Genomic DNA, 17,269 nt, shown 5'->3' with positions numbered 1-17,269 from the left:
GGGATTAGATCCTAATACTGCCATATTGCCAGTGCAGGGGGAGCCTAGGATCACGATCGCAGGCTTTCCCTCCACCAGCAAGCTGAGTGCCCACTGCCATCATGGCTGGGAGTGCCAGTTATCTACCTGGGGCTCCCAGCTGCAGGAACGCATGGAGCACTTGGCTCAGATGCTTTCCCGCAACTGGGAGGCCCATCAGCGGTAGGAGAGCATCCAAGTCATTAAGGCTATCCACATGTTAAATGTATTGTGTCATGTTGACCTACTGAAGGCTGAGATGAAGTGTAGTGGCTTCTTAACTTGGCAGGGGAAATACCATGCATCTATGTCCAAGAAGGCAGTTTTCCTAAAGCGCCTTGTAGGAGAACTGCTCTTCTGGCTTGGTTCAGTACCCCCTGAGGTGCAGCGGCTTTAAACCCAGTTTATGGAAATGGGAGTCTCCTCCCTTGCTTACTCCAAGGGCTGTACGGCTAAGGGCAAGCAGGACTCGGGGGCATCTGAACCCCAAGCCTCTGGGCTTGGGCCTGCAAGGAGATTGCCTGCCAAAGGTTTTGGAAACATCTGAAGCCCCAGGTGCAGGTGGAGGATGTTTGCCCGTAGTAGGGCCACTTATGGTTCTGGACTCTTGGATCTGAATTAGTTTTGGCTAATTTGACCTTGGATACAAATTAAAAAAAAAAAAGTGAACCAGCCACAAAGCTATCACATTTTTTGAATGAACATGTGGCTGGGTTACTACTTACAACGTAATCAACTAGTTAATCACATCTCAAATACCAGGGCATTTAAATCTAACATCCCAGCAGAGCTTTGCAGGCTCTAAGGGCAACAGACCTTCCTCCAGGTTGTATGCTCTGAGTTTTCAGAGAACCTGTGTGTGTTCTCTGGGGGGAAGAAAGGAGCATCCGTCTGTCTGCCTGACCATGGCCTGGGTTCTGCACTGCTGTTAACTGTAATGTCATGCTTACTCTGCATATGCACGTGCACACATGTCTGCATGCATGCATGCTTGCATACTTTTAACTGTGCAGTTATCATGATTCTGTTTCCATAGTCTGCGTGTGCCTTCAATATTCTTTTTTTTTCAGTCCAGAGGGAAGCCCCAGTCCTTGTGTTTCTGAACATCAGGATAGCAAATGTAATCAGAGTTATATTAAGATGCACCATACACATATAGCCTTATTTGGACCTTTGCCGTCCATAAATGTAGACAGCTGAAAAACATGCTGATGCAAGCCCATTGCAATGAGTAGACTCACGAGGACATATATTGTCAGCTTTTGCTGAAGGGACATTGATTTAATTGAAAGCCATCTTCTACACCAGTAAAAGGGCCATACCTAAGCTTAAAGGTGATACTGGATGTGTTGTTCAGTTTGTGCCTTAAAATGCCCTTTCTCACCTCTCCATATAAGCAATTTTCTTTCTACTGTATTCTCTCACATATGGTTTCTTCAAACAGTTATCTGAGATGGGGAGTACTGTCAATTCCACAGCATTTTTATCTCTAGCAGATATTAGAAAGTGTATATATGTGAAACAAGGATATCCAGGAACTGTTTTTTTGGATCCTCCACCTCGTCAAGGGAGTGTCACAGATCCACAGAATGGCCTGGTTCCCATGCGTTGTATTTAGGTCTCTATATTTTGTAGCACCCCATCCCACTACAGTGGCCAGACTTGGCAGTCAGGGGTGAGGATGCAGAGAAGGGGAAGTGGGTGTAATCCAGCCCAGGATTTCCCCCACATGGAGAATCCCACAGCAGATATCAAGTCAGCACCTTCCCTCTCCTCTCTTAAGGCAGAGATGGGGCAAGCTGGAGTACTGTGAGCCCAGATTATCCCCAAATTCATAGATTCATAGATGTTAGGGGCCTTACAAGATCATTGGATCCAGCCTCCCTGCACAGGAAAGACATTGGATAGCCCCTTAGGGCAGCCAGAAATTCAGCGCTTTACCCAAACTGGGTAACCTGCTGGGGTCTGCGGTGCAAGACAAGGGAGCCATGGCCATTTGTTGGCTTCAGACTCTGGTCTCAAGCATTTCCCTGAGCTGCCCCGAGTGGTGATATTAGGAAAGCAAGCTGTCCTTTGTTTGATATTCCCAATGCCTGGCAGGAAAGCAGCTGACAGAGCAACCACTTCTGCCCCCTTGGTGATGTGACAAGAGAGAAGAAGAACTGCAGCGGGGCAGGAATGGCAATTGCTCTGCGTTCTCCAGACTTCTCCTGGGTCCAAGGAGGGAGGCAGGGAGAGAGCACAGGGGTAGCTGGAACCACTCCCTTTCACTGAGCTCATGAACCTGGTTCAAACTTTTCCATTTAAAAGGGGACGGTTCTTCTTGATCCAGAATGAAAGGCAATCTTTCTGTTTAGCCACTGCCTCTGATGGCCACAACTAAGACCCAGTCAGCTATTATGTCAGTCCTTCTCCCCAGTATAGCCACGGTTTCCATGCCTTTGTGTACGGAAGACAGATGTTTGCCCATAGATCAAGTCCGTGTCTGAGGACTATAGCTGCTTTGTCTATCCCAGCACAAACAACTCACCATCCTCCTGTGTGAAGAGCAATGGGAGTTTGTTTTAGCATCTTGGTCGTAAACAGCAAAATAATTGTACATGGTCAGGGCTTTGAAGAATGATTCGATTTAGTTGAGCACTTGACCTCCATCATGGTTTTTTGAACTGTGTATCAATATGTGGTTTGTAGTCCATTAGATTATAGACAGCCAGTGGGAGGACTTCCTTTCAGGTATGAAGCACCATCTCCCTGGAAATATCTGTCCAGAGAAAATGATGTAGGAGTTGTTTTACCATGTCTAAATCCAATCTCTTTTTTGGAGGGGTTCTTTATGGAGCAAGATGTAACATGACATTTTAATATGTGACAAGTACCAACAATACATATAATAAAACTCTGAGTATATGTCCATCTCTTTCACTCTCCACAGTCTCCATTACCTTTGTACGAACATTTTTTGTTTGATGAAGCTATACAGCTTATCTCTCTGATGCCAATGCTCCCTACAATTTAATGCTACTTAATTCTGCAAGCAGGTTTTCAAATAATCGCAGACCAGATCCTCAACATGTATAAATTAATTTAGTTCCACTGAAGTCACCATCTTCCACAGATGGATGATTTCTAGTAGTTCTGAATCTGACTTGCCATCTGTGATAAATATTACCTGTCTTTGTTTAATGTCCCCATCTAAGTAATCTGTATAGGTGGTACTGTTTTTGTGCCTACTTCTGGTGCAAATTAGAATACATCTACTGAGGTCAGAGGGATTACACTGTGAAATCAGTGCTCAAGAGAGCAGAATCAGGTGCATTCAGGTGTCTTCCACAACACTCTTGGAAGCAAGCTATAGGTTGGATGAATGGACTGTAAGGTGCATCCAAAACTGGCTGGATCGTTGGGCTCAATGGGCAGTAATCAGTGGCTTAATGTCTAGCTGGCATCTGGTATCAAGTGGAGTGTCTTGGGGTCGGTCCTGGGGCCGGTTCAATATCATGATCAACAACCTGGAAGATGGGATGGAGTGTACCCACAGCAAGTTTGCAGCTGACACAAAGCTGGGGTGGGGAGGGTAATATAACGCTGAGTGTAGGGCTAGGATTCAGAGAGACCTTGACAAATTGGAGGATTGGGCCAAAAGAAATCTCATGAAGTTCAACAAGGACAAGTGTAAAGTCCTGCACTTAGGATGGAAGAATCCCCTGCACCGGTACAGGTTGGGAATCAACTGGCTAAGCAGCAGCTCCTCAGAAAAGCACCTGAGGGTGACAGTAGACAATAAGCTGAATATAAGCCAGCAGTGTGACCTTTTTGCAAAGAAGGCTAATGGTATACTGGGCTTCATTTGTAGGAACATTGCCAGCAAATGGAGAGAAGTGATTCTCCTCCTCTATTCAGAACTGGTGAGGCCGTATTTGGAGTATTATGTCCAGTTTTGGTTCCCCCACTACAGAAAGGACATGGACAAATTAGAGTCTACCAGAGGCAACAAAAATGGATCTGGGGCTGGGGGACATGACCGGTGAGGAAAGGCTGAGGGAACTGGGCTGATTTAGTGTGGAGAAGAGAAAACTGGGGGGAAGTGAGGGGAGGGATTTAATAGCAACTTTCAACTCCCAGCAGGATGGTTCCAAAGAGGATGGAGCTAGATTGTTCCGAGTGGCGGCAAGGGAAGTTGAGATTAGATATTGGGAAATCTTTCTCACAAGGAGGGTAGTAAAGCACTGGAACAGGTTACCCAGAGAGGTGGTGAAATATCCATTCTTGGAGGTTTTTAAGACCTGGCTAGACAAAGCCTTGGCTGGGATGGTCCTGCTGGGGGTTGGCTTAGATGACCTTCTGAGGTCTGTTTAAATCCTAATTTTCTGTTATTATAAGACTGTACTAAAAAGTTTGGAAATCCCCAAAAATATATATTTTGTTCTGATTTCCACATTTGCTATCCTCCATGTTCAAGTCTCTTTCCTTTAGTTCAGCATAACAAAGATAATGACTGTAGCTTGCGGGGCTGGAGAGGCACTGGTGCTAAGGCACATAGTTGACAACCTGGAGGTGGTGAGTCTGGAGGCCACGACAGAAGTGCTTGTAGTGTGACCTGTCAGATTCCAACGAAGTCTGTGACTTCTGCTAAATACCTTGTCATAAGGACATGAGAAAGGGAAGAAAAGGACTGTATCACCAGTAGAACGGCTGCTGATCTGTGGGATTTATGCTCACTTGTCTCAGACCTCATTGCATCTTTTCTAGCAGGATTCAAAAATACATTTTATTTTACTTACTAATGCTTTTACAATACATCAAACATCATTTGCTTGTGACTTGGTATCTCTCTAACCCGTTTATCTTGTACGTAACTTCAGGATTATTGCCAGGAAGGCTAATTTAGGTATTTATGATGTTTACTGTATAATTATAGTGCAAATAACATATTAGGACAAATTCAGAGATGAAGTACACACCGTTACGTAATCAGTAATCAGTGTAAGTGGGTGCAATTTACTTGGTGAGATTTTAGAAGAAAAAGCAACATGTCATGGCCATATCTGAAGGTGTTGCTAATACCCAGAGCGCTAGCAGGGCACTGTGGTGTTTGGGTGGAAACATAGAAGTTGTTTCTAGAGATGGTCATTTCAAAAAGAGATGGTGTCAGTGGAAATACAGCTTTCAGTGATATCAGATGGAAACCAATATATGACTAAATGGAGGACCTGGGAGTTGGATTAGTAGACCCTTGAGGCCCCTTTCAACACTATAATTCTATGACTTCAGTCACCGGAACAGGCAATATTTATATGTTTGTGAACACTAACTTCCTTCTTTTAACTAACAACCTCCTTCATGTCTTTCACCCTCCCATTCCCACCTCCCACCCCAAAACAAAGCAAAGCCTGAAGTAAGGAAGTGAGACAATCATTAGAAAAGTGTTCACAGTAAGCAATGCAGCATGTGTGTACACTTAAATGCCTGGCACAGCTACATCGTATAACCTAACAAAACAAGTAAAGGAAAACGTGTCAGTTCTCAATAACAATGAGCATCTGCAAAGTTAAATCCTAGCTTATATCCGTTACAAGCTCCTTGTGGCTGTTTCCCCAACCTTTTTTCTTCATTTTATCATTAGTACCAATAATAGCATCTGTAGGGAGTAATTAGTAACACCCAGAGGGGAAAGGAATTCTGCCAGAGGACATCATTATGTCCGGAAAACTAAAGATGTTGTATAGTAAGGTAATGAATAAATTGCTTGAGTCTGGGTTGGGGGAGAAGACTGATAGAAAGTTCAAAGTTTCATATTGCTGTTAATATGCCTAGGAAGAGCACACTAATTTCCATTGGAACGCCATTAGGGAAATTAGCCTGTTCTGCCAGTTCACATTGCTGGATACCATATGTTTACCTGGAGGGAATGTTAGTAGAGAACCACTTTGGGTTAATTGTAAATGTCACAATTAAATAAGTAAATATACAGAACCATATCTGTGATCCGCACCAGCGCACAGGTGCTGTGTACCAGCACATTGGTGTACCATATTAGGTATGTATGTTTAAATATGTACTTTGATAGAGTAAATCTGTAGCCATCAGCTTATCTGCACACACAGATGTCAACAACAAACAGCACCCATATTTTCCTTTCTGATCTGTTTACCTTTACATACTTATTGCTCCGCACATACCCTTCTGCCTAAAATCCAGGTATTTCATGCCCATACTGCACACTCTGAGGCCGCAAATTTCCCCTAACACTGTGGGCAGGAGTCACATATATATACATGGTGCAAAGGAAGAAAAAAGAACTTCTACATATCTTTTTATTTAAAAAATGCCTAATTAGTTAGATGGGGGACAGTTTAACCCAGGATCTAAGACGTAGATGTCACACATCCTGAGTTCCTGTTGACTTAAGCAGGGGTATGGGAATTAAAGACACTTAGCACCTTGTGGGATTAGACTAAGAACACTTACACAAGCCAGTCACATAGGTTTTTATAATGCAAACTTAAAGCCAAGTTCAATAACAACTCTGTTAGCCTTCTGCATTGCGGAAGCCATGAAAAATTGATTTTCTGCTTTGCCAGTGACTTCAATGGAACCAGGATTTGGCCGTACGGTGCAAATGTCTCCCAGTAGATTTTCTCCACCTTTCAGAGTTTTAATTTCCTCTCTCTCAAACATTCACAATTCAAAAGAGATCCATTATGGCCACAGCCTCTCCTTCCTGCCCCTTGCTGGAATCACAGTTCATATCAGAATGCCAAATACAGTTTCCAGTACGTTTTGTCTTTGAAAGAGCTGTATTTTAGCGATCTCAGAGTTTGAGCCAAAGGGCAGTGAAGACAGCCAAAGTCTTGCTACTGAGCTTTGGAACAAGACCTTAAAATGAGATGGCCGTTATTTAATGTATAGCAAGAGTACACATCTAACAGAAAACAACGTGCTTATTCACACTGCTCAGGCCACCGTTAATCCAGGAAAAAAATGCTTACTTTTTTAAGGATCCAGAGCTTGATAGTAGAACACCAGGCACTGAAGGCCTTGGTGTGTTTTTAATCTCTCCTTAGATTTCACAGTAACTGTTTTGTGGGGAAGGAAATCTCCACCTCACCAGTGAACAGAAAACAAGACATATTATTGAACTGCCATCTGGGAAGATAAATGCTGGGGCCCTTGTGAGTCTATTAATATTTGATGCTGATGGATGCGAAGTGGCAGCTTTAGTTATTAATGGAATTTGGTTCCTTGGACCTAACCTCTCAATACTTAGGGGAGAATTAGCAATAATGAGAATTGCATGTCCAACTCTCTACCCACTGCTGTAAACACCAGTCGTTAGTTTTAGCAACAGTTAGTTAATGCTTGCAATGCACTTTGAAGATGAAAGGTTGAATAGATGAATTGGTTATATTATTGTTGCTAATATTATTTTATCCGCTTTGATTAAAAGCCAGCTTTTTGGGGGCACTGGGGCCAAATATCCCACGCTTGTATTCTTGGTCAGCCGTAACATTCCCATCCTAGTGAGATTTGGCTTGATTCTTCTACCAGCTGAGCACCTCCTGGTAGAGTGACCTCACTTCTCATTGAGTTGAGGTGCTCAGTATCTTGTGGGCTCAATCTAAAAGGTGCCCATTTTCCCAGCAGAAAACAAGAGGAAATGAGTCAGGCAGATGCTGCTTTACATGCGGAGATGGACTTCACAAACTGGGGCTTGGTCCAACTTCCCATTAAAGCCAGTTATTCCACTGACTAACTGAGACTTGGATTTGACCCATTAAACAATGAGATACTTATTTGGATGGGGAGCAGGGAATGGAGTTTCATAAATTGAGCCTTCATGTTTGAAATACTAGATCAAACAAATTAAGTGCTTTTGAAAGTTTGTGATGTCCATATGGACCATTATGGTATGGATAAATATCAAGTTATTAATAGGTATGTTTCTTAATATAGCTGTAACATTTTCAGGGGTATGCAGTTGGCTGAATTAGCTGTTCCTTCCCATCTTATATACCATATTCAGGCTTTTCAATGCACTCATTAACCTCCTGAACTTAATAGAGAAAAAGAATAATCAACATAAGGGGCACAGCTGTTGATTAATTTTACTAAATAGGATAAAAATATAAAGTACCATATTGCAAGAAGAATGATTTAATAAACAGCATTTGATACCAGCTTAATAGAACATATAACTCATTAACAACTGGACTGAAATATACTTCAACATTATCCGGCAAGCCAGGTAGGAGGGGGTGGATGGTATTTACATATCTTTACAGTACCTGCATGTATTTAATTTCATAGGTCATTCTCCCAAATCAAGTTCAAAATGTTAATAACTGGTTCTGCATTTATAATTAATAATATCTTGGAGCCGGTGCTACAGTTCAAGTGCATCTTCCTATTATATAATTAAGAAGTTAAGCATATTTGGCAGTTGTCACTCAGACAGAGTTGCGAAGGTCTAGCTAGTTATAACCAGGGATATAAATCTCATTAAGCCAGCTAGGGATTCTTTATTTTAAATCAGGGCTGTTCAGACAATAAGCACATGAGAGGCGAAAGGAATGAATGGCCAACTCTGTTAAGCCAGAGAATACAGTAGATTTAAAGTAAATCCCATTTTGATGTCTCTTCCCAAAGACATTCTGAGTAAAGGCTGAAATGTCATAATTTGGTTCTTATATAGCACTTGTCTTCTGAGGACCTGAAAGTGCTTGATAAACACTATGCCCCTGTTCCTAGCATCAGGAAATGCTATCAAGGCAGACTCTCAGTGCTGCAAACTGATGCAAGTCCAGGGAATTTGCACCCATGAAGTATCTGCCCTTTAGTATCCAGTGAACTGTTGGAGCAGGGGGCATGCAGTTAGGCACAGTGGCGGAGCCATCTCTATGCCATCCTCTTGTCTTTGTTGTTGTACCCTGCAGGGTTACATCTTAGATACCAGCTCTGTGTAGCCAGCATGGGCTGAGCAAATGCTGGACTATAAAGAACTCCAGATTCCCAGCTTTTGAAAGGAAACTGCTTTTTTAACTTCTTGATCACTAGTTCAAATCCAACCCAGGTCAGCAGTCATCAGAAATGATTAGTGACCACTGGCTGTTCCATGGCCCATGTCAGATGAGTTCGAAGTCTCTTTCGGGCTTCCAGCACACACACAAAGAGCTCCCTGAGTGGCACTAATTGGCTGTCTCATTGTCACACTTGACTGAAAGGTCAAGGTTTCATTAAGCATGGAGAGTGAATGTCTCACTAATGTCCAGATCAGTTTGTGGTTTTCCTAGGTTAGTTTGAAGAGACCCTAGCAGGGCAGCGGTGGTAAACTGAGGACATTAAGCTCTTTTAATGATCAAGGCAGCACCTTTCACAGCCAGGCCTTCTGGGGAGGCCTTGCCTATTTCTCTGCTGAGGTCAAAGCCAACATTTCTTACAAATGCCACATTCACTCAAAATTAAGAAAACTGTAGGGTTGCTTCTTAACAGAATGGTTGGAGATGTGTCCTCTGGCCTCTCTAATTCAATAAATGTTGGATGCTGGGGAGGATATTGGATAGTGGCTAGATCACTCGAGAGAGAACCTGGTTCAATGTTCTCCTTGTATAGCATCCACTTCTGCCAGTGTCGGAGACAGGACACTGGGTTAGGTGGACCCAGTCTGGTGCTTTTTATGTTATGTTGTGGGCTGAGCCACATTCTTGTGGCTTATGTTAGCATCACTTGCAGACAAGGTTTCCACTGAATAATATGATGGAAAACCTTACATTGGTGCTCACCAGTGCTGCTGCAACACCCAGATGTGAATTTGGAGCACATTCCTGTTGATTGCCTTATTTGTTGCTTAGCAGTGCAATACACAGTCTTCCTGAGGGAGCTGGTACTTTGTACGGTGTTGGAGAGCCAACTCTTTGTACTCCGGTTTCTGCTGATAAATGAATGGTACCATCAAAGATGATGTTTTCCACCTGTGCCTCCACCTCGAAATAAGCCATGGGTGACAGGATAGTTTGTGGTCAAGGTTGAAGTCTTTCAGATGGTGGCTTTCAATGATCTAGAGCTAAATAGTCTAATACAGTTTGCTGAAGAAGTGATGTCTAGGAGTGAGGAAGTGATTTGGACAAAAGGCATGCATGATGGAGTGAAAAGGTGGAAGTGTTCCTCTTATGCACCTACAGGGGCAACCCGGACCTTGGGGCTCAGTGTATGGGAGAAGGTGGGACCTGGTCACCATTTCACTTCATTCCTGCACCACCTGAGAAGGGACAGGGCAGAGCCACTCCTAGGTGACAATTTAGTTGGAGTCCAGGTACCATAATTTGGACCTGGCATGGGGCCATATTCCTTGCTATGATTCTCCCACTTTCTCTGGAGGGCTAAGGGGATACAGAGACAGTATTGTGCCCAGGAGGGGCCTCTGGGAATCACACTGCCTCCCTATCCAGTTTGTGTCTCAGTTCTTCTTCAGGCTCTGCCTAAAGTCACCACCTCACCCTAACTTTACTGACAAGGACGGTGAGTGACAGATAGGCTAGCCACTGGCGCATCAAGAAGGAAGTCCCGAGCACTTTGCTACCATATTTTCTGGTGCAGAATATGAGTTTCTTCCCCCTGAGAAAGGAGATCTAAGATTAAAGTGCATCTTGTATGCTCAGGCTCGTAACAGAAAACAACTAAAATCACTATAATAAAAGCTGACCAAAATTCAAATCTTTTTTTCTTAAAAACTTTCCTCAATTGTATCCATTTTGTGGAGGGTGTGTGTGTGTGTGGGGGGGGGGGGTCTTCAACACAGGTGCATCTTATACACTGGAATTTTTACACAGCATTACAATTTTTACACAAGAAAACCTTTTGGTTCCAGCTACTGAGAAAACCTTTGCTTTTCTTTCCTCCCCAGCTCAGATGCAACCCAGCTTTGTGCAGTTTCTGACTCGGTCTATTTTGTGATTAGTGTTTTGTAAGTGATGTTTTGCTTAATGATCTAACATCTGTTCTAGGAGGTTTGTTTTTGTAACTTCCACACCTCCCGCTGAACGGCTGCCAAAAGCGTGTCCCTTTCCTCCGAGTCAATCAAAGCTCTAATTGCATCATAATCATAGGAAGCAATGGTGGCTGTTCAAGCGCTGAAGACTAAGCTATCAAATCTTAGTACACCATGTACCTTCGGAAAGTGGAAGCTGCTTTATGAAGAGAGAATTTCCTGCTCTCCGTACTGCTCTAGCTGACTCTGATTTCATTGTGGTTTGCAGGGAGATGACTGCTCTATTACTTGCGTGGCTGGAACCTATGGAGCCAACTGCTCGTCAGTTTGTAATTGCAAAAACGATGGTGCCTGTTCCCCCGTGGATGGCTTGTGTATTTGCAAAGAAGGTAAACAAAATTCAGTCATAGCAGTTGGCAGCAGTTTGCTTTCGGTGGCTTCAGTGCTCCTCTCTCTTCTAGGCAACAGCAGCACAGCTACTGCAAGTTGTGGTTTGCTTTGCAAATATGCAGAGGGGTACAATCAGCATCCCAGGGCTGCACCCGTTGTAAATCAGTGAAGTTCCCCCTATGTGTTTCTGAAAGCATTTGAACTGCCACGGTGTACTACAGGCTAGATTGTATCTTCACAGTCTGTCCCAAGTGAGAAACCATGAACAGAGATGTGGCCTCAGGAGCAGCCCAGAGCACAGATTGCCATTCAGAGCACCACTTCCCTTCCCTAGCTGGCAAAGGAGAAGGGGCCACGCCAAGACTCCTCGCACTCCCTACTCCTACCTACCCCTCCTACCAACCCAGGAGGTAGCTCTGCTGTGCCCTACTGGCTGGAGGAGCTAGGGAGTGAAGTGGCCTTCTTCCCTCGCATTACTCCATTGGGCAGTTGAGTGAGGCCTGTGAAGACTGTGGTTTTCAACCATTTTAAACACAAGGCATCGCTTGATTAGTCTCTTGGCATCTCTCAGAAAATGCCGGCTCTCAGCTTTCAATCGTTTTTTGACTACAGAAAAATACTAGAGCAATTTTTCTGTTGCATATTGCTTAGCAAAACCATGACAGAGCAGAATGGTTTTCACAGTATGGATTCGTGTTTGAAATCTTTGGGTTTCTATTGTGAATCATGTGTAGGTGTTTGCCCACTCAGCAGTGCTTATATTGTGGGGCACCCTTAAAAGGATCTTGCGGCACCCTGGTTGAGGATTGCTGCTCTGTGCAGTGTGTGGCAGGTTTGCACATGCGGTTCTCTGCATGCTGAGGCTGCTACTATTGCAAGCCGGGTGCTTCCCTGAGCATGGGATGGGGTGTGAAGTGCTTGGCCCCTCCTGTATGCCCATCCCTCCACATGCTGCTGCACCTCCTCTGCATGCACACACACCTGGGCTCTGGGAGCCTGCATGGGGATCTCTGTGGCTCAGCAAGGTAAGAACCCCTAGAACCTCTCTGCTGGGGTGGGGGGCTAGCATCTCCTTATTGTCCTGGCAGGCAGCTGGGGCTGTGTTTCCTGCTTGAGCCCTAAAACAGCACAGTAGCAAATAACAATAAAATCTGGCATTTCAAACATGAATTAATTAATCACTGTATAACTCCATTTAACGACAGTGCATAAACTATGAGTTACTGCTAAACTCCATTACATGCAGCTGCAGTGTAATGAATGTCAGGGTGCGCCTGGTAGTTAAGATCTGAGCCTTAATGGCTAGGTTTCAGTCTTTTTTTTTTTAACTTCGGTGTAACAGCTTCTGTATATTAAAAAGCATCTCCACAAAAGTAAGCTGTTGTAAGGTATCAAGCAGTCGCACAGTGGCACATGAGTTGATGCTGTGTAGCAGCTATTCCAGAGGCCAGAGATCCTCACTAGTGTATGTTCTCACCCCACTCCGGTGCCTCAGTTCTCCTGGGTCCAGAAAGGTGTTAGACCAGTTAGAGCCATCTCCTGTGTCTCTCCCCACCCAGCACACACACCTACAGCTCCTAGCATAGACCCTTCGGTCATACCCAGAAAGCCCACTTTAACCCAGACATCTGTAACATTATACTAGGGGCTGCACAGAACTCATCCCAGACTTGGAGAACTGTTACTGATGTGCCCTCCCCCCTGGTATCTTCCCCCTTCATGTCACCCTACAAAAATGGGTCCTTAGGCTTGCCTACAAAACATGTTAAAACCGAGCACTTTTCAATAGTTTCACAGGATTGGTGCAACGGGCTCCTCTTGCTCCACACTCTTTTTCCCAGAAGTGCCAGTTGAGAAAATGTTGCAGACAGTGATGCTTTTCCATGTCCCTTCAGGATGGCAGGGGGTCGACTGCTCCATTCCGTGTTCAAGTGGAACTTGGGGTCTTAACTGTAACCAGACGTGTTCCTGTGCCAATGGAGCAGCTTGCAACCCAGTGGATGGCTTTTGTCTTTGTTCACCTGGATGGCAGGGGGAGTACTGTGACCAGCCATGCCCTGTAAGTGTTCTTGTAATATACCTGCATTGGTTTTCACTAGCAAGCCCAGATGATGTATTTTCTTGCATACAATTTTTCCTTCAGAAACAGCTGTTGGACACTGCAGTGAGCATCATTTGTGAGAAATACGGTAAGAGCAGGTTCTGCTGCTTACCAGCTGAAGCCACAAGTAAAATCTGGAGCGACCTCCAGGGAACAGAACAAGGAGCATGCTCCTACCACTCCATAGCTGCTGTTACTCAGTTACCTACTACAAGGAAAGATCTTTTTTCCTTCATTTTGCCTTTCACAAATAAGATATTTTTGAAAACTCAGTACAGTAGATTGATATTACATCAGTTCATGGAGTCGAGAAGGTAACAAGGGAAGTTTTCTGTAAATACAAGACTGAAGTGCTTATCAGTCAAGGAGATGAGTTCTGCTTTGCTCCCGGTGTACCAGAGTATCATGTAATCTACATTGTCTTAAGCCTCTGGGGTTTTTTGTTCTTAGTTTAGTTCTGTGTAGAAATGCTAGCTATTGAGTTTTTCTACTCTGATGGTAGCATGCTACTTTAAAAAGTGTGACATTGCATTAAAATGGACATGATAGATGACTGTGCACATTTTAGGACCAAAATCTGATTACTAAGAGACTTTCTTTTATTTATGTTTTTGGAAGGATGGAACATATGGTCTTAATTGCAGCGAGCGCTGTGACTGTAGCCATGCAGATGGGTGCGATCCTGTCACTGGTTATTGCTGCTGTCTTGCTGGCTGGACAGGTAAAATTACTAAGCTACTGTATGAACTGTGTGTGGTTTAAAGTTGTGTTATTGATCTAGATGTTTCCCTTCTCAGGGGAGATTTCTTGGGAAGGAGGCAGAGTTGTTATGAAATTGCTTTCTCCACGGGGAGATATTTGTCATCTTGGGCTCTTGGGACCTGCATACCTAAGGAAGCACAGAGCAAATGCACGGATCCAGAAATTAAGGTTGTCCCATCATAAGCAGGTGAAATTGCTATGGACTGTTTTCTGTCTGCATTCAAGTCTCCTGATTGCCTGGAAACAGAGGAGGGACAGCTGCGAGGCCCTAGAGCAGGGATGGGCAAAATGCGGTCTGCAAGCTGGATGCAGCCTGCCAGATCCATTCTATCTGGCCTGCAGGGCCCCTAAAAAATTTAGAAAATTAATATTTATCTGTCCCTGGCTGCCTGTCATGCAGCCCCCGATGGCTTGCCAAAACTCAAGTAGCCCTCCACCTGAAATAATTACCCACCCCTGCCCTAGAGATTGCTGGTCATCTTGGTGATCTGATGGGACTGAGGTCCCAACCTGTGCCAGTGAGACTCCAGTGCCAGTGGGAAATCAGCTGCCCTCCTAAGAAGTTGAAATACAAGGAAGGCTTAGAGAAAGGGGGGACCTGGAAGTAACCAGCACACTCGGGAGCCCAAAACTCTAGTACTTCATTAGTGACTTAAACCAGTGCCTCTCTTATGCTCCCATTGAGTAAAACCATCATCCCCGTGGCTTAGTCTCCAGAGAAAAAGCCAATGAAACCTCAGTTACACAGTCTGAGGGTTTCATTCCTCAGTCAGCCTCCTAAATATCTGCAAGTGGAGGCCTTCAGCTTCCACTGAGCCTTTGCACTATGAGTGAATCCATATATCAAGCTGATAAACCACAATGTGCATTACTGCTGGCTGTCAGGTGTGTCATTCCTATAGGGGTTTTGGCTAAAGGTTCTTAAAGGCAACAGATATTTTAAGGAAGTACATCAAAGCACAGAAACAGGTATAATTTTAGAGGTAGCTGGAAAGAGAATTTATCATTTTATTGAACATATCTGCTGTACACCGTTCGATGTGTAGCATTCCACAGAAACATGTTTCTCATCCCCATTTGTTGTAAGCTCTGTAGTTTGGGATTAATGACAGAGGCACTTGCAGCAGGTGCTCCATACCCATCCTTACAATCGCATGCATTTCACCCATGTCCCAAAGTACCATTAATGCAGATGCAAGGCACCCCTGTGAAAGGTAAGGATAATATCTGTAGTACTCCCTTGACTTATTTTTTCTTTTACTAGTAGTCAATGCACTCGTTACTTGGCTGTAACCTGGCATTACACAGTAAGGCCATGAATCCTGCAAGCTTGCCATGTGTGAAACTCTCATTGATTTCAAGGGTGTTAGGGCAACACTCAGATTAAAGAAGAAAATATTAGGTTAAAATTTCAGACCAGGTTGAAACTGTTATCTAGACACTGGTGTTGGGCATGCTGGAAATATTGATCGACAGCCAGAGCCAACATGTATTTTGCTAATTCTGCTGCCAGTATCTTTCCGTATGGCTTAACACCAAACACTAGGATAAATTCTACTTGTATCAGTTTGAAAGTATGTAATTTAAGAAACTCTTCAGCTAGATAATTATATTTTCACGTTGATGAGTATGGCATCAGAAAAGATTAATTTTTATCATATTGTTTGAAGTTGTCATGAGCTATTCCACGATGTGCATTTCAGTGCGTTTTATAAACAAGACATGATAAATAATTCAGGATCAAATTTGTGCTTTCAGAATTTGGCACTTAATTAGGGCTGCCCTGAAAGAGATCAGAAAAGTTCAGCAACACGGAACATCTGAAGAATATACTACCCATTCACAGTGAGCAGAGGAGTTCACATGACATTTTGATCCTAATAGCTCCAAAACGTCCTCTGAAAGAGTATATTCTGTATGTTCAGTCCACAAGTGGACTCCCCGTTGAAGTCAGTGTTCTGTGCAAAGATCAAGAAGAAGGTATAACCCTTTTTCCTTCAAGTAAGTTTTCAAGTTATTACTGCTGTAAACTTGCAGAGACTGATAAAAGCACACAGAAAAAAAAATAGGGAGAGAAAACTCAAATTGAAAAGGCCCATACAGTTTGCTTATAACATCAGATAATAGTGGTCACCTAGCCTGTATTATATTATGATAGCACCCATCAAGATTCAATGATTGAGGGCATTATATAAGGTGGGGGCAGTCCCTACCCTTCAGTGTTTTCAGTTTAGATGTGGCTGGCAACCTTTAAGAGTAATCCAGCTCCAGTTGTTCCAACCTGGCTGTCACCCCAGCTTTTGCTTGCCGTGGTTTCTTGCTTCCAGGCTGTGAGGCGGGCACAGCTCCTTGGTGCCTGTCCCCATCACTGATATGTACAAAGCTCCTTGCTGCCAACTCACTGCTGAAGCTCCTCCAGCTCCACAGGCTTCATCCGGTGGCTCTGCAGACTGCATATTGCCAATTGCTGGTCTAGGTGAAGATGCAATGCAGTAGGTGGGTGTGACAGCACAGGATGGTGCTGGAAGGAGTGACAAGCAGTGACAGCTGTAATACCACTGAGCTGCACAGACCACCTTTGTGCATAAAAAAAATTAGCTCCGTTGCCAACATGCCAAAATGCTCACTTTGGACTAGACCCCCAGAGATATGAGCACAGTTTCTGTTGTCGTCTGTGGGAATTGCACACACGCAACCAAGGCAGGACTTTGACTCAAAGAAACAGAGGGTTGAGGTGGTTATTGTTACTGAAAACTAATCCCAAAGGCCACCTTGGCTAGAGGCACATACATGGAAGCTTTGTGGATCCATCAGAAGTTGGGCACCTATGCTTGAAAGACCAAAAAAGTTGGCAAAGGCCATTGAGATGGCACATGGCAAGAACAACCAATTCAGCAGGGCCAAAATCAACTCTCCAACATGTGTTCTTGCTCCAACATTGCATTTCAGCATATGCTTCACTTCAAACATATGGTTAGTGTGTTGAAGCCAAACAAAGGCACCTGCCAGGGGAC

The 17,269-nt window shown here is 43.9% G+C and overlaps 1 protein-coding gene across 3 annotated transcripts in view; it reads left to right on the top strand.

Annotated features, from left to right (window-relative positions):
• The window catches only part of MEGF11 (multiple EGF like domains 11), a 304,098-nt gene that overhangs the window by 212,219 nt on the left and 74,610 nt on the right, over window positions 1-17,269 (top strand). For all 3 annotated transcript variants that reach the window (XM_019533844.1, XM_019533843.1, XM_019533845.1), the window contains exons 11-13: window positions 11,271-11,391; window positions 13,288-13,451; window positions 14,112-14,214. In XM_019533844.1, the coding sequence (XP_019389389.1) occupies window positions 11,271-11,391; window positions 13,288-13,451; window positions 14,112-14,214 (388 nt within the window). The remainder of the gene's footprint in view (window positions 1-11,270; window positions 11,392-13,287; window positions 13,452-14,111; window positions 14,215-17,269) is intronic.

The sequence above is a fragment of the Crocodylus porosus genome, unplaced genomic scaffold (genome assembly GCF_001723895.1).
Source record: "Crocodylus porosus isolate Cpor-Errol unplaced genomic scaffold, CroPor_comp1, whole genome shotgun sequence".
Taxonomy (NCBI): Eukaryota; Metazoa; Chordata; order Crocodylia; family Crocodylidae; genus Crocodylus; species Crocodylus porosus.
The sequence above is the reverse complement of the archived record's forward strand: the minus strand, read 5'-3'. Positions and strand labels throughout refer to the sequence as shown.